Raw genomic sequence first — 27,989 nt, 5'->3', positions numbered from 1 at the left:
CAATGATGCACTTCCTTCTTTCTGCAGAGGTAGTTAGTTATTCTAGCATGGTTGATGAATACAGTTCTGAGATATGTGTTTTCTAGATCTCTAGAGATGCTATTAAACAGATTCAGTTTTAGGTCTAAATTGTGTCAGTTCAGAAGAATCTGCATAAACTAGAATATCTTTTCAGGGTCTGATTGTGGTAATCCTACTCTAAAGCATCACCTCATGTGAAAACATCTATGGGTTCTGTTTTAAGAATAACATAGAAAGCTAGAAATAATGTTTTCTCTTTTTGTTTTCTAAAGAGAAAGAGATTTCAAATAACAAATGGTCCTCCCAGATTACTTATTTTGTATCAGGAGTTTGGGGAGAGGGAGAACAGATAGGTATTTGGAGCAGATGATGTTTGTAAACCAGCTTGTTCATCTGAATAGCGTGTTGATGAGTATACCCAAGTTGTTTATCTCAGTGAGGTCTAATGTACAAAGAAATAACCCACATGCCTCCCTGTGTGTGTAATTTAGAAGGCAGCATACATTGCTGAGCATACACTGTGGTTTTTGGGAGGATTTTCAGGCACAATTTTAGTATAAAAACAGTTGCAGAAAGCACTAAAAATAGAAATAAGAAATCTTATATTCCCATTAACATACAACAACAAAACAAATATATTGAATCTTTTCTTCAAGATCTGTTTTTAAGGGAGAAAGAATGTGTGAAGTCCATAGGCATGCTACATTTGAAAGAAAGAGGTTGATAAAATCTAGTTTGTTTAGTTGAATGATTTATACATTACCTGTGCAGATCTACCAGAAGACTGTATTGTTGCAGTTTAAACCTCTTACTGATTGCTTTTGTTTAGACAATATAGTACTGTTAACTACCAAATATAGTTAACTGGCTGAAAAACAGTTTCAGCATTGTGCGCATTCTGATTGACATCCATGAATAAAGTATTTTACATTTACAAAATCAGTGAATGAAATTGTGATTCTTCATGCTAATAAAATTATAAAGTATCTGTTTTGAAACTATCCAGCACTGATACTGTTTTTCCAGTGTTTGTGATATGACACACAGATTTCTTCAGAAGAGCAAATAAGAAATATTTTATCTTTTTAATATTTATCTAAATAAAATTAATAACTTTATCTTTTTATAGATGTGACTTTTCTAACGGAAGACAAGATATATGAAATTCTTGAACTATGTCGAGAAAAAGAGGATTATTCCCCTTTAATCCGGGTGATTGGGAGAGTGTTTTCTAGTGCTGAAGCACTGGTACAGAGTTTTCGAAAAGCCAAGCAGCACACCAAGGAGGAGCTCAAGTCCCTTCAAGGAAAGGATGAAGACAAAGATGAAGATGAAAAGGAAAAAGCTGCCTGTTCAGCTGCAGCTATGGAAGAAGATTCTGGCGCATCGTCGTCTTCGTCATCAAGAATAGGTGATAACACACAGGGAGATAATAACCTCCAAAAACTAGGCCCAGATGAAGTGTCTGTAGATATTGAAGCAGTCAGACGGGTCTATGATAGGTTACTTTCTAATGAAAAAATAGAAACTGCCTTTTTAAATGCACTTGTGTACTTGTCACCTAATGTGGAATGTGACTTGACTTACCATAATGTGTACTCTCGGGATCCTAACTATCTGAATTTGTTTATTATCGTTATGGAGAATGGCAATCTTCATAGCCCAGAATATCTGGAAATGGCTCTACCGTTGTTTTGCAAAGCAATGAGCAAACTACCCCTTGCAGCTCAAGCAAAACTGGTCAGATTGTGGTCAAAGTACAGAGCAGACCAAATTCGGAGAATGATGGAAACATTTCAGCAGCTTATTACCTACAAAGTCATAAGCAACGAGTTCAATAGTCGTAACCTAGTGAATGATGATGATGCTGTTGTTGCTGCTTCAAAGTGCTTGAAAATGGTTTACTATGCAAATGTAGTAGGAGGGGATGTGGATACAGATCATAATGAAGAGGAAGATGAGGAACCCATCCCTGAATCAAGTGAACTAACTCTTCAAGAGCTGTTGGGTGAGGAAAGAAGAAATAAAAAAGGTCCTCGAGTGGACCCACTGGAAACTGAACTTGGTGTTAAAACTATAGATTGCAGAAAACCACTTATCCCTTTTGAAGAATTTATTAATGAACCACTGAATGATGTTCTAGAAATGGACAAGGACTACACTTTCTTCAAAGTAGAAACAGAAAATAAATTCTCATTTATGACCTGTCCCTTCATATTGAATGCTGTTACCAAGAACCTGGGATTGTATTATGACAATAGAATCCGGATGTACAGTGAAAGACGCATAACTGTACTCTACAGCTTAGTTCAAGGACAGCAGCTCAACCCATATTTGCGACTTAAAGTGAGACGTGATCACATCATAGATGATGCGCTTGTCCGGGTAAGTCATACAGCAACATGGAACTTAGGTTTGTTGGTTCTGACTAGTGCAACCTACATGGGCCTTAACTAACTGAAAAGGACTTTGTGTGAGTGGATATATATTGATTTCCTCTAGGAGAATCTCAAATACCTTTACCAGACTGTTTGAATTCTAAGTGTGATGCTGAAGATTTGTATGTTCAGCAGAACTACTACTCAGAGTGGTTGCAGACTTAGATGTTTTAAAGTGTCATATAGTTCTTATTCTCCCTTGTCAGACTCTGCATTGTTACAGCTCTTAACAGTGAGAGTGACCAGCTTCTGTTTCAATACTTCTCTGTCCTCTGGACTGTCCTGGATCATCTTTTGATAGTAGGGTTTTTCAGATGGAAGTTGGAATTAAAACCTTTCAGTTGTGTACTCTTCTTGTGGACTTCTGAACTTCTAGAAGTGAAGTGTTGTTGCAATTTGGTGCAAATACTGACATGACTGAGAAAGGAGAAGACAGACAATTGAGAAATATACTGTTTTAAGATTAAAACCTACTCTCTACCAGGTTTTTAATTTAAGAATACTCTTTGTAATTTCACTTCCTATCAGACATACAGTTGTATCCAGTTATGTTTTGTCCACTGATGTAATGGGAGTTTTTCCTTTACTGTTCAACTGAGGGATATGTAAATACTGGAAAAAAGGGAGGGACAGTACTACCTCTTAAGGAGAGGATGGGCTAGAAGAGCATAAGAGCTAGTTTTAGGGAGATGTTCTTTTTAATGTCAATTACAGCAGACGGAAAGCAGAGCTTCCTCCTTATGATGATAATTGGAAGGAAAATACATAAATATCAGGAAAGGCATTCTTCCATATACAACTTGTTGGGAAAGAAGTTGAAATCTTTGGGGACAAAAAAAATGTTTAATGTTGCTTAGAAAGCTCGTGGGCAACATCAGTATCATGGTTGCTGCAGCAACTATGTTGCAATCAGGCCGCAGCAGTCACTGTAGTGCACACTTTTGGTCGTTAGGAAATTTAGGAAATTTAAATCAGATTCAGCTCAAACATACTGATTTGAATTGTGATGCCCTTGCAGCAGCCCTTGCACAGCCTAGCAGTCTGGAGTTATGTGCCTAGGCAGTTGCCATGGATCCTTGTATGACTGTTAATTTAAGCTGCCAGAACATGCTAAATTATGGTGACCTGACTCTGTCAAAGCCCTGAGGAAAGTAAGAATTTTAAACTGTTTATTCTGGGACAGAAAATTAAAGGAAAACATAAAATTGTTCTAAATTCAAGAAGTCTGAACTGTAGTGGTAATCATCAAGACCAAGTGCAGCCCAGCCATTTCTCAGAAGTGGAAAGTAGATTATATTCGGTAAAATGGAGATGAGCGCAGACTCACCATCCTGGCTGGAGGAAGGGTCCCTGTCGTTTCAAACAGATTCTACAAGGTAGCTGTTGTGGGATGTTGTGAACCTGGGGAAAATTGTATCCATAAATGTATGTAGTGGGTACAGAATCCACCTTTTAATTATTGATACGTCTTAACTGATGATATGGAGTATCAGTGCTCAAAGAATAGATTTTAAATATTCCTCAGGAAGTGTTCAGAGTTAAAAAAGAAGTGAATGGAACAATACAGTGTCACTGTTGACCATAGTGTACCTACGTCTCTTTCATTTGTTTCTTTTAATTTTAATAGAATGCAATAGCAATACATTTCAAGAGCCCAGAGTCTCTTCAAAGAAATTGTAAAGTCCTCTTAAGGGTAAAAAAGATGATGATGAGGACCTAAAAGATGGAATGGAGAAGTTGAATGGGAAATCTGATTTTCTCAACCTGGTAACACCTAGCCTTATTATCAGGAAGTAGGCTTAGCATAAGCAAAGGGGCATATTTTTTTCCACACTATACCTTAAAATGGTGAGTGTCTTTGCCCGGAACTTGTAACTGTTCATGAAAGAAAGATCCATCAAAAACTAATGGACATTAAAGGCATTCTGATGCAACCCACACACAAACCTCAGGGAGTCCCTAAGCTGCAGGTGTGTTGGTGGCTGGAAAAGTATTGCAGGGAAAGTGCTGTTCTACACTGTCCTGCAGTTCCTTCAGCGAGTGCCTGATCTGTTCAAGAATTCCATGCTGTTGTTATGGGCACTTTCTGCAACTGGTTGAGAAGTGATTTTAGTAATTTTCACAATTTGTTTCCACTTCCTAATTGGTATGAAATAGGTGTGGAGGAAGCTCTTAGTCTTATGTCTTAAGCTTTAAAGCAGCTGGCTATATTTCTGATAATAGTCAAAGATGGGCACTGAGTGCACCAGACCTGTGTCTTTACAGAACAGTCGGTGTAGACATTTTTGAGATATACTCAACTCAGTTGTATCAGATAACTGATAACTTCCTGATAAAAGCATTTTCAGGAATATTGACTAAAATGAGGTTAAGATGGTCTTATTCATATTTTCCTTATTGATGCTGGATATTTTTCAAACAAATATAACTATCAGCCTTCATAATTTCTTGCAAATGGACTAAGCACTGACCTTTTCACGCTAATTAGTTGAGCTAATTAAGTTATTTCCAAGCTGTTTTTCACCTATTGATACTTAATATTTAAGCTTTTATAATTCAGTATATATATTTTCTCACTTTTTGGACTTCATTAAAGCAAATGCGAGTACTGGTAAGTGATTATTTTTTTTTTGTTACTATTATTACTGTTGTACTTCTTTCTTTTAGCAAGAATTTGAAGCAATACCTTTTAAATACTTTTGAAGCAATAACTTGTTTCAAGTTGCTTATTAAGAGACTTTTAGTTCACCCTGAAACACATACATCTAAGGAAAAAATCTCTTTACAGATTCATTGTTCAATTTCTTTTCATGTATGAAACTTGCCTTAGAAACTTATTTTTCCTTTTTTTATTGAAAATTATTTAATGAAACAACATGCTTTCCTTGTATTATATACTTACTCTATGCTTACTTGTATGTATGTTATTCTGAAAAGTCACTTGGGGACAGGAGTGGAACGTTGGAATTTGTAACATCTTAGTCCCCACTTTTTTAAGGAACCCTTACATTTGGGAATTGGTAGCTCAGTTTGCAATTCTTGAAAGCAGTTAACATGCTTTTTTCTGTCTAACAGGTTTAATAGGTTAGCTGTACTCCTGCTGAGTCACAGTACATGCACGTGGTAGTAATGAAAGGAAATATATCCTTTAATGCCTTCTTCTACCTTTTCATCCCCCAGCAGTTATTTCTTTCATCCCCTTCTTCTGAGTTTATTCTTCCCCCACCCCCATGGCCCACGTTAGATGTGGCTTTATTCTCAGGCAGCAGTAATTTAAAGGGGGTGAGTTATGACACACAAGTTCTGCAAGTGAAAATGTGGTGGATTCCTTCAGCAGAGTCTGGCTTGTACTTGCTTGAAAATTAGAGACTAGCTTTGACAAATTTCACATGTAATGTGGACAGCTAGCAGGCAGCAAACCTCTCCTGCGTGTAAATGACTGTGACAACTGAAACCAATAGGCAGATTCTCTCATATATTAGCAACCAAGTACTTCAGGAGCTTTGATGTTCTTTTAGACTGTCAGTGTTTCTGTGTCCAGATGAAAATGTCAGCACTAGTCTGCCTTGGATGCAGAGTATGTGTGACTGCTGATGTGTTCAAGCTCTGAAGTACAGCTGGAGAGGACACTACTTTGTCACTGTAACTATTGCTTCACATGCCATTTTTTAGAAAAATGTATTGACTGACTTATGCCATGATGTGTCACTGATATTTTCAAACTTTAATAAGCACTGTTTCTGTCATTTTTACCATCTAGCGTGGAAAATATTCCTACCACTGCCGTAAAGAGAGCATTTATGCTACATGGCTAGAACTTGAGGTGGTTTATAATAATTTTCAACCATTTTTAATTGAATAGAAATTAGTTGAGCTACTATCAGTTTTAAGCAGGTAGGCAAACTCTGGTGTTACATTAAGCTTTTAAATGTTATTATGTTTCTGCCATTCAGTGAAGAATCCCATAATTCAGGAAAGCACAGTGTTATTCTGTAAGCAAAGTAGAATCACACCATCTCTTAAGTTGTGGTACAGTGTCATGTTTCAACAAACAAAATACAGATGTTCTTCATGACATGGTCTCTCAACTTTCAGCTTTCGGATTCACAGATACTCAATTTTTGATGCTCTTGCTTTAGACCTGCTACACATGTGCTTTTTAGGAAGTCCCTGCAAAATGTAATGATGATTTCAATGACTTGGCCAGTCAAACCATCGTGATATAAAACTTTGGTAATTCACACACATAGATTATGTTTATCCAGCAATATCTGTGTTGACAAGATTGAGGTAGCTCTGATTATTATAAACAAGAGGGGAAAAAACAACCAAGAGCCAAATAACTATAACTGAAGGTCATAATTCCTTGCTACAGAAACACTGCTGCAGTTCTGCTAAAATCCAGTGCCTCTGTACTACTGTGTGTAATTGCTGAATTCAGTTTTTCTTGTGAAGCATCAGTGTTGACACAGATGTTCGAAGGAGCAGCTAAACCCACAACTGTCAGTTGAGCAGCTTAGCAACATTGTCCTGCTTATAGAATCTACTTCAAGGAGCATCAGGCTTTGCTCAAAATACTGGCTTTTGGGTAATCCTGTATCTGACTCCCTTGCACACAAGCAGCACACTTGTTCCAATCTGCCTAGCCAACGTTTCTCAAGAGTGTTTCCTTCCCCTTTTTTTTAATGCTGTTTTTCTCAGTAAAAAAAAAAAAATCATTGACGTTTCTTCAGTTGCTCTATATGTAAAAAATATGAACTGGGTAGAGCCCTTCCCAAATCTTCGTTCACGAAGCCTAACCATGATGATGATGATGGTAAATATGAACACTTTCCTAGGTATAAGTGCATTTTCATGACACAAGAGAGTCTTCACACTGTGACAGAGGGTTGCTGTCCCAAAAGAAATGCAGAGGCAACACTTGCTTTCTCAGAACCCATCCAAATTCATAAAACTTGCAGTATACTAAATTACTGGTAGTAAATACTACCAAGCCAATTGGGGAGAAAAAACCAAAGCTTTATTAGTGCTGGTTTTAAGTGGAAGGAATTCAGACAGGAGAACTTGTGTCTCTCCAGCTTGAGCATATAACCTGTAATTACAGTTTTAAAATAACTGCTAGTTCTCTGCTTTTAAAAAGTCACAGTTGTACTTGGAACATGACTTAAGCTCCATTGTTATCATAGTCATGAAAATAAATCTTTTACACATCTGTAAGGTGCACAATTTTAAGACTTACATAAAAGGCAAGGTGCTAAACTGCACTGTTATGGAAAGCATGGGATGAGAATACCAGTGACGGGGGAATTGCAGCAGAAGTATTGTTGATAAAATACAGTGAATTTCAAAGAATAAATGTTATTTGGTCTTCTTAGGGGTAAAAATATTTTATTGCAAATGATATACAATAGAATACCAAACACATTAGGTAGTACATAACTAAATTTTTCAGAAAATCTTGTCGTTTACCTGATTGAGATGTAGACTGATCTCACTTGCTCTCATTATTGGGGTCTTCATGGCTTGCCTTCGTGCTTTTTTAACTGAGTTTTATATGCTATGAAGTCAGTACTCCCTCTCTTTCTGAGTCTAGTTTTCAGTACCAGATAGTGCAATTTTTTCTCCACATGCTCCTTTTGCATGAGGTGCTGCAGAGTCTTCAAACCCATTATGATAACCACCCTGGCTCTGTCACCCATCCAGCCCTGCTGTGCTGCTTGGAACACGGATGGCTGACTTGGCAGTTAGTAGGAGAAAATGTGTCTTGCTGGTGGTGTAATTTTATGACTTGATGGCGTCATTATTGCTGCCTTTACCTTCTCTGTTCTGTTCCTGTTTTACTTTACACTTCTGTAATAAATTTCTGGGCTGTAAAGAGTGTGTCAGCATGTGTGTGTGCATAAGGTAGGGTAGCGAAATAAAAAGAAATGGTTCAGCGTGTTAAGGACACTTGGTAAGTACAATTTGCACTGGCCCAAATGAGAGGCAAATCTCACCAGTAATATTGTCTTGGTAGAGGAGTGTACAGGTCCATCTGTGCTGTAATTAACTTTTGAGTTTTTTACTCAAAATTACTTTTGAGTTTTCTTTGCCACATAGGTATGTTTAGTGTAATCGTGCTGCATAACTTTAACCACTGTGTTTATGCTTTTAAGTATAAACTTTTAAGCAGCATACTTCTAATCAGCTGCAAAATATTCTTGCTTAACTTTTGATTTACTGAAAGAATACTTTTTTGTTGTAAAAACATGAAAGACCTGGCAATGTGCACTCACAACCCAGAAGGCCAACTGTACCCTGGGCTGCATAAAAAACATTGTGGCCAGCAGGTCGAGGGAGGTGACTGTCCTCTTCTACCCTGCTCTGGTGAGACCCCACCTGGAGTGCTGCTTCCAGCTCTGGGCCCCCAACATAAGAATGACATGGGCTTGTTGGAGCAAGTCCAGAGGAGGGACACAAAAATTATCAGAGTGCTGGAGCACCTCACCTTACAGGCTGTGTGTGTTGTGTTTGTTCAGCCTAGAGAAGAGAAGGCTCCAGGGAGACTTCATAGCACCTTACAGTACCTAAAGGGGGCTGACAAGAGCTGTAGAGGAATTTTTTATGAGGGCACATAGTGACAGGACAAAGAGGAATGGCTTCAAATGACAGGAGGATAGGTTTAGATTAGATGTTCAGAAATTCTTTACTCTGAGAGGGGTGAGGCGCTGAAACAGGTTGCCCAGAGAAGTTGTGGATGCCCCTTCCCTGGAACTGTTCAAGGCCATGCTAGATGGGGCTTTGAGGAAACTGGTTTACTGGGAAGTGTCCCCACCCATGGCAAGGGAGTTGGAACTAGATGGTCTTTCAGGTCACTTCCAACCTAAACCATTTTGTGATTCTATGACCTGTAATGGCCGTTATCTAGACTTGAAACCCTTTATTATGAAATGTCAGAACTTCTGTTTGGCCTTAACTGAACTTCCATTTTCATAGAAGCAATGCAGTAGATCTATTTAAAGGCACTGAAGAAATGAGAGCAAGAGATTTTTGAGACTTTCTCACAAAGGTTGAGGACAGGGGATCACTTTGACTATAATATTAGTGTCTTTTTTATTTCTGGGGTTTTTTTCTCAGCTCTTTGTTTGAGAGATGCAACTACTCATCAAAGGCTTGTTTTCTGTTTTCCACTCTGAAAACATATCTGTGTAATCCCTTCAGAAAACCATTTATTGTCAAACATGTAGATCAGATTGTAGACTCTTTTCATTGTCAGATGAATTTAATTATCCCAGTAATATATCTTGTTTTCTTCCTGTTTTCTCTGAATTGTGTGCAACACAATGATAACTTATTTAAAATAAGTGCTTAGAAGAATAGAAATAAAGAAGGCTAACAGACTGTGAACCTTAATGAGCTCACAGATCAGATCTGTGGAAAGTTTCTTGCTGCATTAATCCCCAGATTCTAAAACGTGTTTAGAGTAGTTTAGCATTACTGTTGGTTTCTATGTTGTTTTACTGTTTTGATTTATGCTTGCTTTCTTCTTAAGTTTGGAGGGTAGTTTTGACTAAATTCTTCTAGTAAACAGATTTACTAATGAAATATTTCTCTATTCACTCAATAGCTAGAGATGATTGCCATGGAAAATCCTGCAGACTTGAAGAAGCAATTGTATGTTGAATTTGAAGGAGAGCAAGGGGTAGATGAAGGAGGTGTTTCCAAAGAATTTTTTCAACTGGTTGTAGAAGAAATCTTCAATCCAGATATTGGTATGTGTTCTAATAATTTACTGATTTAACGGATTGTTCTCACAAAAGGTTTGCCTGGATGATCTTTGAAGGTCCCTTCCAATATGGATTGTTCTGTGTTTATACATTGCCTTTCTGTATCCCCTGCTGCTTCTCTCTGAAGCTCTTCAGATTCACTGGTGATCATGAGAGTATTTGACACACATTGAGGCTCATTGTCATCATCAGTCATCCTCCTAAGGAGGAATGATGAAAGGAGTAACTGTGTGTAGTTAGTGAGAGCTGTCATTGCTTGTTTAGATACAAGTCAGTAGTACAGGGTTTCTTTGGAGGGTTCCTTTGTTGTTCTCTCACCTTTCTCCTCACTTTGCTTTGTGATTAGCTTCTAGAATTAGTAATCAAACCAAAGAGGAAGAGCTTCTGCAATAAAGCAAAAGTAGGACTATGGTGAGTTTTTGAGTTATTTCCTCCCCTTCCTCCAGCTTAATAAATCTGGTAGTCTCAATTCTACAGATCCAAAGTGTGGCCGTAATGTCAAATTTGATTGTAGTTAGTTAAGAACCAAAAATTAACATTTCTATTGTAGCAGTCACATCTCCATCTTACCCTGTTTTCCCTTGCTTCCTGCACCAGTCTTTTATGCTTCTGTCTTTATACATGCAAGGACATGCTGCTTTTGGTATGCAGCTTGTCTGCTATTCTGAAAAGATTAAAATGTTATGAAATTATACAAATACTTTGTACAGAACCATAGGCAAGTCTTACTCTGAAAACTATTAACTCGGAGAGATTTGGAATCTGAGATAGCAAGCTTACTTGAAATAAATTAAAGTATTGCAAAATAAGGAAGTCTTAGTACTTTGACTGATGAAGTTATCTTTCCAATGCTAAATAAATAGATTTTTAACCCAAGTTTATCTTAACAGAACTTGTATGGGTGCCTATATTGAAATACTCTTTTTTAATAATGCTAAAGTCTGCTTCAGCTAAGATCCAGCCAATGTATATATACTTACTGTGTTTGTAGACTAGATGTGCATGCACATTTTAAATTTTACTTCCATATTCAAAATACAAAAAAGTATGTACGCTTTTTGTATTCGTAGTAACTTGGGGGTAGGGGGAAAGGACATTTATTGGCTTTTGGCATAAATATGTAAAAGCAGAAAATGTAGCTTGCATTCACAGTCGTCTTTTCTTTGGCACCTATTAATATGCATTGCAGCATAACAGTTTATGTATGCACCATATGTACCAAGTGTGCCTTTTGTTGATTTTTAAACACTTATTTACCTGAGAAAACAAAGGAGATCCTTTAAATGGAATTTAAAATTTCTGTCCTCTAATAGGTAGGTATGGAGTGATGTATATTGTTGTAATAGTTTTTTTTTCAAGTGTTTCCATATTAGACTACCTTAAAGTTTTTCTCAGAGGAGGCAGTAACTCAGAAAAAATATTGGATTTATGAGCAACAGTCACTATGGAAAAAGGGAAGAAGTGATAACTTCATATAATATCCCTAGCAACACTATACACTTGTTTTCCTCTTACTGAAGATTCCAGTTTCTTCTGGTGTTTCATTATTATTTTAATGTACTGTAGTATTAATTTTGGTCAGGGAATAAAATATTGTATTTCACATTAAAGTGTTTCCAGATGTGGATCTGAGTAAACTCTTAATCCATTGTGATTAGACATTTGGTGGATTTGTGTGTTTTGTGTTTTAACAGTTTAACTCTTCTGTCATCTTCCAGAAAGTACAAGTCATATTGCTTTTATATGCCAGTAATCCAGAAGTTACTTCAGTCAATTCAGAAAATGGAACACAGGATTCTATATAATTCTATATAATGTTTCTCCTATATATACCTGAGTTGCTTATCTGTTTCTGATTTTCCAGTTGCCTTATCTAATGTGTCAGTCTGTTATTTGTGTGCTTCCTGAATAGCTGACCCTGTCCTAGTACCTTACTGAGATAAATAATCAATTTTGGGGAAAAGCCAGAGTCTCTGAATGAGCTTGCAGTTCATATCCTGACATTGAATGAGAAATCAGTCTTTATCTCTTGGCTGAAGGTGACATTTTCAGTCGTTAAGAGTGATTTTGTGGCTCTGTTCTTGTGGCTTACTAATCAATTTGTACATCTACATAGCTTGTAAATAAGCATATCTTTTACGAGCTGCAAGATAAATCCCTGTGGCAAATGTAGTCGATATTCCTTGACCACATGGATCTGACTTGTAGTGTGTTGGGAATAAGGAGCCTGGGGAACTTTTTCTTAGGTTCTACCTGGGAATCATGAGACTTAGCTGTACAAGCAACAGGTCACTGGGACTATACTTGTCCAGGGCAGTCTCTCTCTCCCCTTAAGTCTATGGGGTTTGCATTTATCTTGTTTCAGTATCTAGTCAGGTAAGAATGGATTAATTGTAGGATTCATTTAAATAATTTATAGCCTGTATACAAACTCTGGTTTCATGAAGAGCTATGTTGTGTCTTGATACAACCAAAAGGGTAAGAGACTCTTTGCCTATCTCTTGTCCGCACAGTCATATCCTCTCCCTGCAACTTCTGTCATGTGCCGGTTCAGGTGTTTGTTGCAGACTTCAGCACTCAGCTCATGAGTTGGGCAGAAATTGGTCACCTGAAATAGTGAGCTGAATGAAGAGAGGGAGACAAAGCAAAATGACTCCCTTTGAACAGTGACAGGCTGTAAAATTGCAGCTCCTCCTGTGGTCCCATTGTCCCTTTTCCCCTCAAGTTCAGATGTATGTAATAGCTGCAGAAACAATGGTCCTTGAAACAAGCAAACAAATCTGTTGGGCATCTAACTCTAAAATCATGTGTGATAGTCAATCCCTGCTCCATCTTCGTAGTTTCTAATGCGGTCATAGGGCTGCATCTAGTCCTGTTCATTTGCTGGAACTGGCCTGAAAAAGCCTTTGAGGAAAGGCTGTCACTTTTTAGTAATTGGAATCCTTCAGGATTGTTTCATCCACATGGTTTTTGATTGTGTTCTTTTCTTGCCCTGTTGTATTTGTCAAAGTTACAATCGATGTTGACAATGTGTTGCTGGTTCCTCAGAAATGGAGGGGATGAAAGCTTGCACAGGTGCAGCTTGGTGGGTGTTGCAGATGTATCACAGGTCTCTTGCATATTTTTAGTGGTGATGTGAGTAACAGTGTTTTGAGCAGCTCCAGTTTACCCTAAGGTAAATAGTTTCTCTTTGCCATTAAATTCAGTATAATGTTAAGTTAAACATGTTTTCAAGGCTAATGCAAATGGGTTAATAACGATAAGTTTTACATGCTGTTTTTATTGAATTGTAACAGATATTGTTCAACTTTTTTTTTTTTAATAGGTATGTTCACATACGATGAATCTACAAAACTCTTCTGGTTTAATCCGTCCTCTTTTGAAACTGAGGGTCAGTTTACCCTGATTGGCATAGTACTGGGTCTGGCTATTTACAACAACTGTATACTGGATGTACATTTTCCCATGGTTGTCTACAGGAAGCTAATGGGCAAAAAAGGAACTTTCCGTGATCTGGCAGACTCTCATCCTGTAAGTTCCTTATGTTCTTTGAGTTAATTAATATATTTTCCATGCAATAACTTAATGTAGATTTAAATTAAACGCAAGATCACTGTCAGAAGTGGAAGTGAAATAACCAGTGACTCATGTGAAGAGTCTGTATTTGTTAAAATAAATTCATAAGCAATAAAGCCTCTGGTTTGGAGGAGGCAGAACTGTAAAGTCAACAAATAAGGCTGGGTATCAGTAAAGCTTCGTTTTATTTTTTTACTGCATGAATTGCTAAATATCGTTAAGCACTATTAAGCATAAACAAATATTAATGGTATCTTCCCAAAGAGACTTCTAAAATTAGGCTTCTTATAGCTATTTGTAGAAGTAGATTTCTAGGAAAAAAATGTCAAAGTAATAGTAGACATACAAAGGTGTGATGCTCCTATTTTTTGTCTAAAGCAAAAGATAGATGTGGCAGTTAATGAATATCCCTACAGTCTGGGAGCAGTGATCAGCATCCATCTTCCCCACCCCTTCCCAGCTAGCGGCTGTACAAAAGCACTGAGCTGTACGTGAGCTTTGGTAGGTAGAGCATACAAGTGTCTGTGCAGGATGTCTTGGCCGTGCTCCACCTGCAATCAGAGATCACCGGTAGCTTCCCCTCATCTTGGCTGGTGTGATTTGTTAGTAAGCTTCATTTAATTTCAAATGGTGAGACATTCCCCTTTTATGAGCAGTTATGCAAAATCTTAGGCTATTCAAAGAAGATGAATAATGATACTGTTTAAAAAGAACTAACTTTTCAGTTTTGAAATTGAGGCATATGTGATCAACAAATACATTATCCAGTTTGCTTTGGATGACTACATACAACAGTGTACCAGATTCAACCAGTTTTTCTGTATAATATTGAGAAACAGACAGTGCCCTGAGTTTCCTTTGATTTTTATTATATACTCAAAAGCTTTTGTGACAGAAAAAGTGGATTTATTTCTACGGAACAAGGCAGTCAGGGCATTTCCTAATCTTTCTCCTGTGCTCCTCTGACACCTACACTGACTTTTAAAATAATCCTTTTTTAACTCTTTGTATTCTAATATGACTTAAACACTTCAGAGCTTTTCAAACCAAAATGAAATTCTCAGTAGTCAAGCCGCACAATGTTTTTTCTAATGCTATACAGCATGAACAATAGGGTTTTCACCAGCCTTCACCAACAGTTCCAAGTCCAGTCATTTTCAATGCAAGTTATTTTTAACGGTCCTGTGGAAGAATCAAAAAGACACAGATAGTGAGAGGTTGAGACTTACTTTCATTTATTACTTCTTGCACACAGTTGTTGCTTTTACCTTCCCTTTGCATTTTCTAGCTCTGTACATCTGTCTCAGCCAAATAATTGTTCCTTTTCTGCATAGCCTTTGGTTTCCAAGAGAGTCTTGGGCTTTTCCTAAGGCATAGCAGGGAGGAAGGCTGGTTGCTCCTTTGAATAGAGCAAACTCTTCCAGGTAATTTCAGATTCCACTTGGTAAATTCTGACCTAACTTGTGATTTATTTTTTGTTGTTTGTAAATGTCTTCTTATGTTAAAGATTGCCCCCCAAGATTGCCTGTTGCTTCAGGATTACTTCCTATGTGGTTTGCGTTTTAAATCAAGATGTAGGAAATAAAAGCCTGGTGCCTGAACTTTATATGATATAAAATACAGCATTTTCTTTGATTTTAACACATAAATGTTCCAGTTACTAGTGTAACGTGTTCTGGATGCCAAAAGTAAATATCGTCTCAAAAGAGTTAAGAAGAGGCAATTAATGGCTCTTAAGCTGCAGGTTTGATCATTGCATTTAGGAATATTGCTGGGTACTATAGGCTCTTTTAAGAGTTATATTCATTGCCATGTTTCTTTTTTATCTTAATATCTGCTGTTTTTCATTTTTACAAATGCTGAGCTTAATAAACCATTGTTTGGACTGCCATGGGAGATTTCAGGTGACTTGTGTCATAGAATATAACAACCCTTTTTTGAGGCAGGTGATTTCATGTCCTCTGATATTACTTGGTGAAATCTATTGAAGCTCATTTTTTGACAGAGATGTATTTCTTATTCTGTTAGGTTCTTTACCAGAGCTTGAGAGACTTGCTAGAGTATGAAGGAAGTGTGGAAGATGATATGATGATAACGTTTCAAATATCTCACACGGATCTCTTTGGCAATCCAATGATGCATGATTTAAAGGAAAACGGTGATAAAATTCCTATTACAAATGAAAACAGAAAGGTACGCTCAACTTTTTAAGCAGAATCTGTCATCATGGTCATGGGTCATGGCTAGGCTTCGCGAACAAAGATTTGGGATGGGCTTTGCCCACGTTTGTTACAAGCGCGCTGGTAAGATGTCGCTACAGGGCTTTGCAAATGTGGGTAAGGCCTTCGAGCCTGCACAATGGATTTTTTAGGTGAGACACAGTGTGCGCTGAACTGAGCCCACCCTTTAATCCTGAGGTTCATCTGCCAGGGCCGAGCGAGCTTGGACAGTGGCAGCGAGGTCCTCAGGATGTAGGTTTGTTTAGAGTGACCTTCTCTTAGATGGATGGCCTTACAGGGCTAATCGAGCTCCATCTGCCCAGGTTTAGAGTTGTCCTTCTCCTCTGTGTGCTCCGAGGCTCCCCCTCTCATCTCCCATGAGATGAGTCCTTGCCAGCGAAGCTCCCCCCTCTCTCTCCTTTCCGCGCCTGGGGCTGGACCCGAGCGCCAGGGGCCGGACCACGCCGTGCACCTATGTGCCAGGCCAGGGGCCATGAAACAGGATCTGTAGTTCTTAGATATGCTTACTATGTGTAGAATTATGTAGTGCTCTATAAAGGTTTGGTCTCACTTATAATGTAAATTTAAAAGCCTTTTAAAATTGGCATACCACAGGGTAGTTGTGAATGGAAAAGGCTCCTCTTAAAGAAAGCATCAATACATGCATGTGTAGCTTCTGGGTGTGGTGTTCAGCCTGTTTGAGCAACATTGAGACTCATTCTTTATTGTTGCTGAATAAAAACTGAGCCCAGATAATCCATGTAGAATTATAGAATTACACATATTTTGGGGTCTTGTATTTTTGGGAGGTACTTCAAGTGGCATGTGTTGAAGCACTAAGGGATTTATTTCCTTGCAGGAATTTGTCAATCTGTACGCTGACTACATACTCAATAAGTCGGTAGAAAAGCAGTTCAAGGCCTTTCGGAGAGGATTCCACATGGTGACCAATGAATCTCCTTTGAAATATTTATTTAGACCAGAGGAAATTGAATTACTTATTTGTGGAAGTAGGGTAAGAATTCTGAATGTACACCAGAGAGTGGAGCTTTTTTTGATCCTAAATATATAATTAGTGGTCATCTTTAAAAATATCATCTTCTTACAGAATTTAGATTTTCAAGCACTAGAAGAAACCACAGAATATGATGGTGGCTATACAAGAGACTCTCTTATTATTAGGTAATTTTTTTCTAATTTTTAAAGATAAAAAAGCACTTTATCTACCTGTGTCTTAATAATGAATTTAATATTGTAATTTTTGGTATTTTTCTAGTACTGGAGATGCAAATGTCTTATGTATAATTTCACTTTACTCAAGTATTGTTATTAGGAAAGAGGAGATGATATAAGCATTGTTGAATCAGTATTTCCTTAGGAAATAGGAATAATAAAATAAAGTAAGAATATCTGCAGAACACTTCCTAGCTAAGTTAATGTTTTAAAGACAGTTAAACTGCGGTGTTTGGATAATATTTCTGATTTCTACTTCTGAATCTCATTGATTGGTAAATGTATTCTGTTAGTTTTGGTTTATGAATACAACTTGTAAACTTGATGTTAAACCTAATTAGAATTACTACACCTTCAAAGCTCAATTACTTTTGAAAGTCTCATTTATACCAAAGAAAATTTACAGTTTACTTACTTTTTGATTTCTTCCTTGGTAGGGAATTCTGGGAAATAGTCCATTCATTTACGGATGAACAGAAAAGACTATTCTTGCAGTTTACAACAGGCACAGACAGAGCCCCTGTGGGAGGACTTGGAAAGTTAAAGATGATCATAGCCAAAAATGGCCCAGATACAGAGAGGTAAATAAAAAGAAAAAAAAAAAACCTACATTTTTTGTGTTTGTTCATAAATGGAAGGGAATTCTGTGCTTTTAAGTTATTAACCTAGTTAAATCTGAAAGTTGAATCTATAAGAAGAGTAAATTTCCTTTAAATGTATTATTTTGTACTTGTGAAATAGCGATGTATTTCTTTTGCATGTACTGCATGTTCCCAGATCTGAATTAGTATCTTGTTTGTTTGTTTTTGTTTTCCCCCCAGGTTACCTACATCTCACACATGCTTTAATGTACTTTTGCTTCCGGAGTACTCAAGCAAAGAAAAGCTTAAAGAAAGATTATTGAAGGCCATCACGTATGCCAAAGGATTTGGCATGCTGTAATAAATATAACAAAAGGGATTAAAAAATGATGGTGATGATGTCCCTGTCCAAAAAGGCCATAAGATAGTGAGCTACAGTAGTCACCTGTGTTTGTGCCTCCCTTCTTTACTGGGGACATTGGGCTGGAACAGCAGATTTCAGCTGCTTATATGAACAAAATCTTTATTTTTTCTTTTAGCGTGAAAGTGTTACATATTCTTTCACTTGTATGTACAGAGAGGTTTTCCTGAATATTTATTTTAAGGGTTAAATCACTTTTGCTTGTGTTTATTACTGCTTGAAGTTGAGCCTTTTTGAGTATTTACAAGAAAACAAACTGTACTCTCCCAAGGAAAATATTGCCATCATTTGTAGACCATGTAACCTTCAAGTATGTGCTATATTTTTGTCCCTGTATCTAATCAAATCAAGAACTGTACTTTTTGAGAAGTTTGCTTTTGAAACTTGAAGTCTTGGAAAACAGTGTGATGCAATTACTGCTGTTCTAGCCCCCAAAGAGTTTCTGTGCAAAATCTTAAGAATCAATAAAGATGGAAGGGAGAACTTGGAATGTTAAATTGCAGCCTTGAGAACTTTACTTTAGTCACAGCACAACAATTAAAATTCATTTCACTATATGTTGTCTTCACATGTCTTGTAATAAACTGTGTTTTTAATTAGGAAACATTTCTTAGCATATGAAAGGATAGAAATTTTAGTTACTTTTTTAAAAAAAGAAGTTTACTGGGGAAAGTGCATTTTCAATGAACAGCTTTAGAGTAGGGAGTGAAGTGTCTCAAAAAAAAGATAGGAAGTTTTTGCTATATTATAAAAAAAGCATGTGGAAGTGCACTTAAAATGAAGTTTTATTCTTAATTGCCTATTATGTTGACATTTTAAATAGACAATCCAAAGTCTTCCCTACATGTTATGTCATCATCATTTATTTAATGAATCATTTTTCCTACCTATCAAGGCACATGATCAGTGTTGCGCCATAATCTAAAGGGATGGCTACTGTATTTTAATCTCATCTAACAATAAGCAAAATTGAACAATATTAAACATGAGGCCTGCTTCATGTTGTACACTTCCAACCATTAAACTGTTAGAAAGTAAGTACTAAGGTTATGTTCATCTACTACATAAAGTATTCAGTAGGTTTTTAATTTAACTCTACAAATCATATCAGAAATAAATCCTTTACCTTTCGTAGTCTGTGTTTAATGTTAATTTCTCCTGTTGCAATATACAATGAAGGGATTATGCATTTTTAAGTGGCGACACAACTGGCATATCTCTTTTGCAATACAAGCTGCAGCGGGTGTGCAGAGCTGAGCTTGTGCCTTGACAATTTGCTATAACTGGCTACTACTGATCAAACCCGTGACTGTGTGGAATTGGCATTAAGAGGCATAGTTTTGAAATCATTGCAGAAAGAAAAGATGTCTTTCAGGACTATTTTAATAAATTCTTTCTAGTAATAGAAACAGACAACTGTTATGTAACTATGATGCTGAATAAAACAATGACCTTTTTTCACCACGGTTCAGTGAAAAAAAAAACAAGTGACTTCCTTACTTTGATAAATTGGATATTAAATTATTTGGTTAGAAAATGTTCTAGTACGGCATAATTTGAGGGTTGCAGCTACAGAAACTCCAGAAGCGAACTGTAGTGATGTGGGGTCCAGCCATGTTCCCCTGTCAAATCTAAGCCAATGCCAGATGGCCTGGACATGGGGACTGGAACTTGTTGGGGAGGGCGAGGTGCTGTCTGTCTTCTGGCCTTTGATCTCAAGGTGGACCTTAGGACATGCCTTCTTGAATGTCCACCTTGTTGCATGTCCCTGAAGAGGAAAACACAACATATCCTACCTCTCAGTAGTGTGGCTGACAACAGATCTTTGCTGAGCCCTTCAGGTCTGGAGCATCTTTTGCTGTAGGTGGTGAGAACAAGATTTGCCGAGTGCCTTGAGGTGCTTCGTTACAAGTATGAGAACATCTTGATACTGCTGTGTGGTATGTACTGCATCAACAGTCCAATACTGTAAGCTGTATCCCTACAACTTGTTTTATTCTGATGTGGGTATGCCCAGCTGACAGGTACACATGATTCATGTTGGGGTTCTTTATGTAGGTCTAAAAGCTATGCAGATAGCATAATTGGATAGCGACACAAAGTCTTCTAACTGAGGTGTTGACATTGTAAATATGCTTTTTCTGTTTTCCTTTAGCATTAAGATTAAAATATTACGTAATTGTATTGGCCTTTAAAAGCGTAAGCTGTTTGTCAAGGAGTCATTTTCAGGTAAGATATAAATACTTCATATTTGACTGATTTCTCATTTAAATATATACTGCCTCCCCCAAAATACCACTAAGGAGATAGTTTCGATATCTCCTTAGTGGTGTTATAAACGTCCAGCAGCAGCAGTTGATAAAGTGTAAAATAAGTAAGTCTTGAAGTGTTGTAGCTGCAGGCTGCATTCCTGCCCTGCAGAAGTACCAGTCAACCTTCTGTTACTTGAAAGTGAACATGCCATTTTAAGTTTTTTGGGGTTTGTTTTTTTTTTGGGGGGGTGGCAGCTCTAGGCACACACAAAATGTCTTGCATCCTCACTTAGTCCTTCAACAGCATTTAGCATATTTTAGGTCTACAAAGCTTACCTTGGAAACTTAAGTGTACTTATGTGTCGCTGAAATAACTCTCGTGAGTGAGACAGAAGATTCCTCTTCCGAGGGAGGAGTCTGATGCCAGTGTGCTGGTGCTCTCTCCACAGGGTGTCCTTAATAGTTAACAAGAAAACGTGTTGGATGCCTCAGCATTGCCTCATTTGACATGAGAAATGCCTCTTCAAGTATCTCCTTCTGCACCCCAATAGAAAGCTTTTGCTTCTTGCTAAAAAGATTTCCGGAATGGCCGTCGGGAGTGAGCACAGTTCAGTTAACTAAGGAACAGCATGTTGTGAATTTCTGACTTCGTTTATCTTCCATTTGGCAGGCAGCAGCCTGAGACGGGACTGTGGCAGCCAAGGGGACCCCTCCAACCCTGCAATTTGAGGAAAGCTGATGCTGGAATGGGCTGGCAATAGGCCCAGGGCTCCAAGCAACTGTGTTTCAGCAGTCAGTCTGTGCCTCTCACCCAACAGTGGGTTTCGCTGCTGAAGCAGGAGCTTCATACCACATGCAATAACACACAGGTGTGATGGACCTGGTGGGCTGAGCCTCCAGGTAGCCTGCAGTGTGGGCTACCCAGATGCTTTCCTGGGTTTCTGCTCTGTGGAGCAGGGAGTTGGACACAGGTTTCCACACTGCTGATGTTCTGCAAGAGGACAACCCCCACATCATCAGCTTTAAGGTGTTTCCTTGGCACTGTTGTAGCCAGTTACCTGCAGGTAAATTTTTAATCTCACTAGAGGATTAAAAATTTCCTGGTTGCCTCAAGAATTTTCAGGATGAAGATGTTTCAGTTGGATGGAATGTTGAGTTGTGCCTTATTTATTCTGCAGAAAAACTCCAGTGTTTCAGCATGCAAGATGGAGCAGGAATTTCTTCCAAGTTTAGCTATGCAAAATCAAGCCTTTCCTGACAAGAGTCAAGTTTATTATGTTTAATCTCAGTCACAAGGGTCTGTGAGGTTACCTACACTTCTTGTTTATACTTAAAAGTTTAATTAAAGTTGTCACCAAATTTGTAAGACCATCAAGGACTTCATTTTATTTTAAAATTTAGTTTTGTAGCATATCATGGAAGGGATGCTGCTTTGGAAATAAGAGTTAATACTGCCATTTGTCTTTAGACAGGTCACTTCTCACCCAGAAAACCCATGAAATAATGTCATTGTATTTTTCTCTAGTGCTGCATCTAAAGGTGTTTTCAGCTGTTGATTTGTTTTATTTTTCATTAACAAAATTAAAATGTGTGTGTGAAGGTGGTTTTAATTGCAGATGTGCATCTTTCCAATATGCAACTATAGTTTTGTTCTATTCTGCAGTAGGATACATCAAGAAAGTGATCCTGATATATAATTGAAGTTTACCTACTGTGCTTGTGTTTATGGATGTCTTTTCTCAGTATTATATCCTGCTTTGGGATTTCTGTGTGGGGAAATGTCTAAGAGTCAAGGACATTGGAGGTGCAAGTAAAATGATGCGAATCATCATTCTATTTTAGGACAATAAAGTAGCATTAGGAACTGCTTATGTTATCTTGCTGCATAGGTTTGTGCAGAGTTTTGAGATTAAAAGAGTGAGAGCAGAGCTGGCTCTGAAAGTCAGACAGCGATTGCTGGAGTTAGGCTTCTGCCTTTGGAAGGACATGCAGCACAGCTCAGCTATAAACAACTGTGTGTGCAGGGATGCTGCTGCTCCTATGGCCTTGGCTCGCAGCTGGTACTGAGCAATGTCAGGTGAAGGTAAAAACTGCAGCAGCCTGAAGATTTGTGACTGAACTATTGTCATGTGCAAAGCTGACATGAAGCCTTTTTTAACTTCACAAAAAGCTCTGGTGTATCTGCTGTGCCAGTGGGTTCATGTACAGAGAAAATCCCTCAAATCTACCTTCCCACGGCATTCATCTGCTTCCAGACCTGTGTAGTACAGCAGTGCAAGCAACGATGCTCAGGAGAAACTGTCTGTAACATGGCAACTAGTTGAACTTTTCTGTTCCAAGTTTTGAGCTGCCGTACATTGTGTGCTGCTACATTTAATTTAGTTATTTCCCCTTGCAAGCACTCAGTGTTTGAGCAGCAAGGATAAAGATCAGGTGAGCCAATGTTACAAATAAAGGGGGTTTATTTCCTAATGCTATTGATTTTTAACAAAAAATGGGAAATTCGGCACAAGCATGTTTCCTAAATGAAAAGGAATTTTCAAATTTTCAAAGAATAATCTCCCTGTGCCATGCACACTGATTTTTAATTTTCTTTAACTGCCATCTATGCATGAATCCTGTGAATTTTGTAGCAAGTCACCTGAAACAAAGCAGGTGACATTCTGGCCTCACCAATACCAGTACATTCTTTTCAAAGCCCAACACAGACTTACTTCTTTATGAGCATCTGATAAGGGTTTCTTATCTTGCGCTAGTTCTTTACACCTTGAATCTCTGTGGAGGGTCTCTTATTCCCAAACTAAAATCCACAGGAAGATACCCTTTCTAACAAAATTCCTGTGACTGCTTTGGGGCTGCAGCCACCAGGCTCTGCTTTCTGCCCCAGTTGGAACATCCAGCAAACAGCCCGGGTGAGAGCATTGCTTCTGCACTGGAGTTGTTCCAGACAGCGTCCTCAGGCCTTTGAGGCAATCCTGCTCCAGACTTGCAGCTTTTTGGACAGTTTTATCATCCAAGCCAGTTTCCTTGCTGGCTTTGACTTTGGAGAAGAGAGGCCTTCTCAGTGTCTCAGGCCTAGGAAAGGTTTCCTGGATTTGGGATTCTGTTTCTGGGACCACCCACTGCAGCTGTTCCCACCTTAAGAAGATGTACTTAGTCCCTTCTTTCTCTTTTGTGCTCTTGGCTTCTCCTGCAGGACAGGGGATGGCCTGGAGCCAGCGCTCTTGGCTGCCACGTGCTGCTGCAGACCAGCAGTGGCAATGGGGGCAGCTGGTGGTGCTGAAGTGGCAGCAGTCGTTTGCCTGCTGCCTCCAAGCGTTCCTGCTGCTGAGCTGTGGGTAGTAAAAATGGACTCTTTCAGCAGTTTCTTCATAGAATCTGTAAGGTGAAAGCCTCCAGCAGCTATACTCTGCTGTTTTTCACCTTTCCTGTGGGAATCTCTCATCCCAAAGATGGTTGTGGTCTCTGGAGTTTCCTAGGGGCTGATGGCAATGTCAGTTGATCTCATCATCTCCTGAGTTTGCTCTGCAATTTTCCCTTCCCCCTACTGAGGTGAGAGTGAAGCTCTGTAAGACTGAAACCTGTATGGAGTAGGCAGCTCTGCTGTGCTGCACTTCTGTCCTTGGCACTGGCAGTAGCTGGAGGGGGGGAGTGTGCTGCAGCGGAGTCGTCCTTGTCACTTATTGATCTGGCTTGGGCCCCTTCTGACCACCAAACTTCAAGTGTAAATCAGAAAACTGGTTGATAGAAAGGGGCTTCCCTGTCTGCTTTCTTGGGCTGCAGATTGCAGCATCTCTTCTCTAACAGCCTTCCTTCCCCAGTGGCAGTAAGCTGAGCTGCTTGGTGCTTCTCCCTTGCCCAGCATGTCTGTCACCCCTGCTCTCGGCTGTGGTTTTGAACTGCTACCAGCTGTCCTGAGGTGCTGCATGGCTCTTTTGCTCCTCTCCTTCCTCATCCCACCCCTCCTCCTTTGGCTGCCACTGCTAATGGCATTTGGGTTATGGCAGGTGAAACAGTGAGCCTTGAATCGCTGAACTGAAAGTGTTCTGGTTGGGGCAGCTCCTCTGTCAATCTGCCTGGTAGCTGTGAGCCTCATCTGTACTGTCAGCACTTGGGACTGAACCAGGCATGGAGGAGCCTGGCTGTGGCTGACAGGATAAATCAGCTGTGGTGGCAACTGATGTGTTTGGAAGGGTTCTTTCCTAGAAAAGCTCTGCAGCTTTGTGTTGGTAGACATAAGCTTTCTTCCTAGCCTTCATTCAAGTGTGGTCAGAGGCAGCTGTGCTATTGCAAAGAGGTGGAGCATTGGCTTTTCAGTAGTCAGAACTATTACAAATCCCACCTCTGGATCATTTCCTTCACCAAGAGTGCCCAAAGTTGCTGCTCTAAGGGAGGCTTCCCTGTGCCACACATCGGAGGAGTACCTGTGAACAAGCAGCCCTGAGGACTTGCTAAACAGCCTAAATTTGCAAGTAATTTGAAAATAGTGGGAATCCCACTGAAGTAAATTGGGTGAATTATCTATGCTATTCTGCAATTAAAATACTTCAGTGAGTAACTGCCAATCTGTTCTCCTAAAAAGAGTAGATCTTTACAGTACAGTTGGTTTGATTCATCAGCCCTGGAAACAGGCTATGCCAAAATAAAACCCTTTTGTGCTTCTCTGTCTCCTTCTCTGGAAAGGCAGGTAGTGCCCATGGGTTCTTGCCATGCTGTACACCTGGATGAGCTGCTCAGGTATTGTGACTGCTGTGGGCAGGCTCCACTTCCAGAGCAATGGGGGGAATAACTGTTGGCAATAAGAACGGAATGGTCTGGGGTTTTTTTTGTCTTGCCAGGAAAATGAAGAAATGACATTGTAAAATAGACAAAAAGCTGAGAAATTAATAGCTAATCATCAAGCTCCCCATCATTTCTGCTTTCTGATTTTCCATGTTCTTCAGTTGCCTATTACAGAAACGTTGGTACCAGCCACCACAAATGCTAAGGAAAGAAAAATGGAATAGCAGACAGTAGTAATTCCTTTCATGCATCTCTATTTCTGGTGTTAATAACTTGCCCCTGATTTACCTGTATAAATAAGACAGGTCTCTGTTAGAGCTGGACAGTGTCCTCCTTGGTCTGTTGGGAAGACAGCCCATGGAAGTTGAGCCATTGGCATCGCAGCCTGTGCTCTCCCTGCAGGAGCATAGCAGAATCAGTAGAGCTGATGAAGGAAATCTCTGTGTGAGAATTGCTGGTGTGTCTGCAGTAAAGCTGATGTTTGTGTTCATCCTTAAATAATTACTTAAATAATACAAGTCCTTCCTCCTTACTCCATTCCTAGGGTATGAAAGGGGGAGGATTACAAACACAGAACAGCAGAACTGTATTTTCCACAGTGAAGCTGCAAGGGCAGTTGGCAGCAACAGGCCTCAGCCATTGATCTGTGAGATGGAAATTGCTGCAAAATCTGAATTTCAGAAACAAAAAGGCCTGACCATTTTTAGCCCCAGAGCTTGTTCCTCAGGGCTTGTGTGTTTTCCTCCCCATCCACCCAAGGCAGAGTGTAAGGGAGCAAGGCTTCCCCATCCTCCTTGTAAGGACTTCCCAGGCACCATTCTCCTCCTGCTTTGGACTGTGAATGGGGCTAAGGGGTGAGAGTGGAAGTCTAGGATTGATGGCTTCGCTCAGGAAAGCTGCCACAGCTGAAATCCTGTGCTTTAACTGCCTATATGGTTGCCAGATCCACTTAGTGCATAATTCATTTTGCTCTCAGGGATACACACAGGGCTTTTACAAATGTTGAATTACATAAACAAGGGTTTGAGTCTTTCTGTTTGTTCCAGGTTGGAAACATTAACAGAAGAGCTGGGACCCTTTGAAGCCAAGTGCAGATGCTGTCATCTTGCAAATCTTCAGGGTGAAGAGCAGCTCTCCTTTAGTCCGCCTGACTAGTTTGGCCTATGAACCTCTCTCTCATCCTTGGTGTCAGCAGTGATACAGACAGGAATGTGTTTTCCAAGCCAGCAACATACAGACCAGCTCAGAGAAAGCACTGATGCTTTTGTGGGGGAAAAGAAAACGAGCAGTTTATTTTTTAATGTAAAGCAGAACCCTCTTGTAGGTTAATAAATATTTGGCAGGAATAAAACTGTAAAGCAGATGCCTAAGAGAAAAGAATTAAAAGCAGGGTTGTACTTTCTCTGGGCTGTTCCCGAAGACAGAGCTGCACAGTCAAGTTAACCTCAACCCTCAGCTGTACAAATACAGGAGCTGTTTTGCTGTCAGTGCCCCTTCTGTTGTCCAGTACATTGAATTTTCCAGAGTAGTTTTCTACTGCAAAAACTGTAAAGTAAATAATAGTAGGGGATGAGGGTAAAAGGATTTGAGAGCATTTCCAAGAGTAGCAAGGCTTTAATCATTTGCTGTTGGGGCACAGGGTCCATGACTGGAGGCCTTTTCCCTAGAAAAGTTAGCTCTGAGCAGCAGTTGGAGCATGGTGTGCCGCTCCACCACTTTTACTCTCCTTTTGCATGTGGAGCAGATGTTTAAACATCTCCTTTGCCCATCTGGTGTTTCACTCAGAACACACAGTTTGGAGCAGCAATACCCCCCAGTTGGCCCAGGTACAGTGGCCGTTACCCCCCACTTGTAGTTTCGGGGCCTATATTCAAACACTCTGTAAGTGCTGTCCCATTCCTTGCTTTCTCTCGTGGTGGGTTGAAGGCCCAGCCCAGCCCCTGCCAGGTAATTTTTGGTAGGTGATGTGTGTGCAAGTAGCAGAAAGCTGTTAATACTTATTTCTGCTAGACAAAGCACTGTCCCTGCTGTGCCGCCCTGCATGGAGCTGGGGAAGGGGAGGACAGGAGACAGGTGGCAGCAACATGAAGAGCCCGTCAGGCTCTGTGCCTCACAGACCCGACACCCCTCGGGCAGTGGGGTGGGGGTCGGGTTCATGTGCCTGAGTGGTATCTGCAAACACAGTGATGGTGTCAAAACTGGGCACCAGACCAAAGCTGTGTGCCAGCTGCCCTGCAGTGAGGGGAGAACACCATTCCCACTTAGCTTTCTGTCACTTCAGATCTCTGTTCCAGCTAATGATTTTCCAGGCCATGTAATGTTGAAATGATCAAAGTCTGTCATGAAATACTAAAATATGTAGTGATATGGGTAAGAGAAAACACAGAGTTGCTTGAACATTACTCAAAATATTTTAATGTTCATGCTGTAGCCACATTAAAGAAGGGGAAAAAACATCTTACAGAGAGAAACTGATATCAAAGGATGTGATGTCGTCATGCCAGAAGCTGTATGTTTCAAAGTGACTGAAACCAGTAGCATCACAATGCTCTTTTTCTGGCATATGAAAACCAGACCAAGAGGCATGGAAAGGGAATAGCAAATATGTATTTAACTGGTAGATTAGGCTGTTCTGATCCATCAGGTAAAGAAGCAGTCTTGTGTTTGTAAGGTTTTTAAACAGGTATAAACAGTACTTTA

General features: G+C 39.4%; 1 protein-coding gene across 3 annotated transcripts in view; it reads left to right on the top strand.

The window, feature by feature from the left end:
• Nucleotides 1–19,721, top strand: part of UBE3A (ubiquitin protein ligase E3A) — a 49,818-nt gene extending 30,097 nt beyond the window's left edge. For all 3 annotated transcript variants that reach the window (XM_008931951.2, XM_018084154.1, XM_018084155.1), the window contains 8 exons: nt 1,151–2,406; nt 10,066–10,210; nt 13,551–13,756; nt 15,830–15,994; nt 16,880–17,035; nt 17,129–17,202; nt 17,691–17,834; nt 18,075–19,721. In XM_008931951.2, coding sequence (XP_008930199.1) covers nt 1,151–2,406; nt 10,066–10,210; nt 13,551–13,756; nt 15,830–15,994; nt 16,880–17,035; nt 17,129–17,202; nt 17,691–17,834; nt 18,075–18,195 — 2,267 coding nt within the window. In that variant the 3' untranslated portion in view covers nt 18,196–19,721. The remainder of the gene's footprint in view (nt 1–1,150; nt 2,407–10,065; nt 10,211–13,550; nt 13,757–15,829; nt 15,995–16,879; nt 17,036–17,128; nt 17,203–17,690; nt 17,835–18,074) is intronic.
• The last annotated feature ends 8,268 nt before the right edge of the window (nt 19,722–27,989 follow it).

Source organism: Manacus vitellinus, unplaced genomic scaffold, assembly GCF_001715985.3.
Source record: "Manacus vitellinus isolate BGI_N305 unplaced genomic scaffold, ASM171598v3 scaffold_7_pilon, whole genome shotgun sequence".
NCBI lineage: Eukaryota > Metazoa > Chordata > Aves > Passeriformes > Pipridae > Manacus > Manacus vitellinus.
This window is presented reverse-complemented; position numbering and strand designations above follow the sequence as displayed.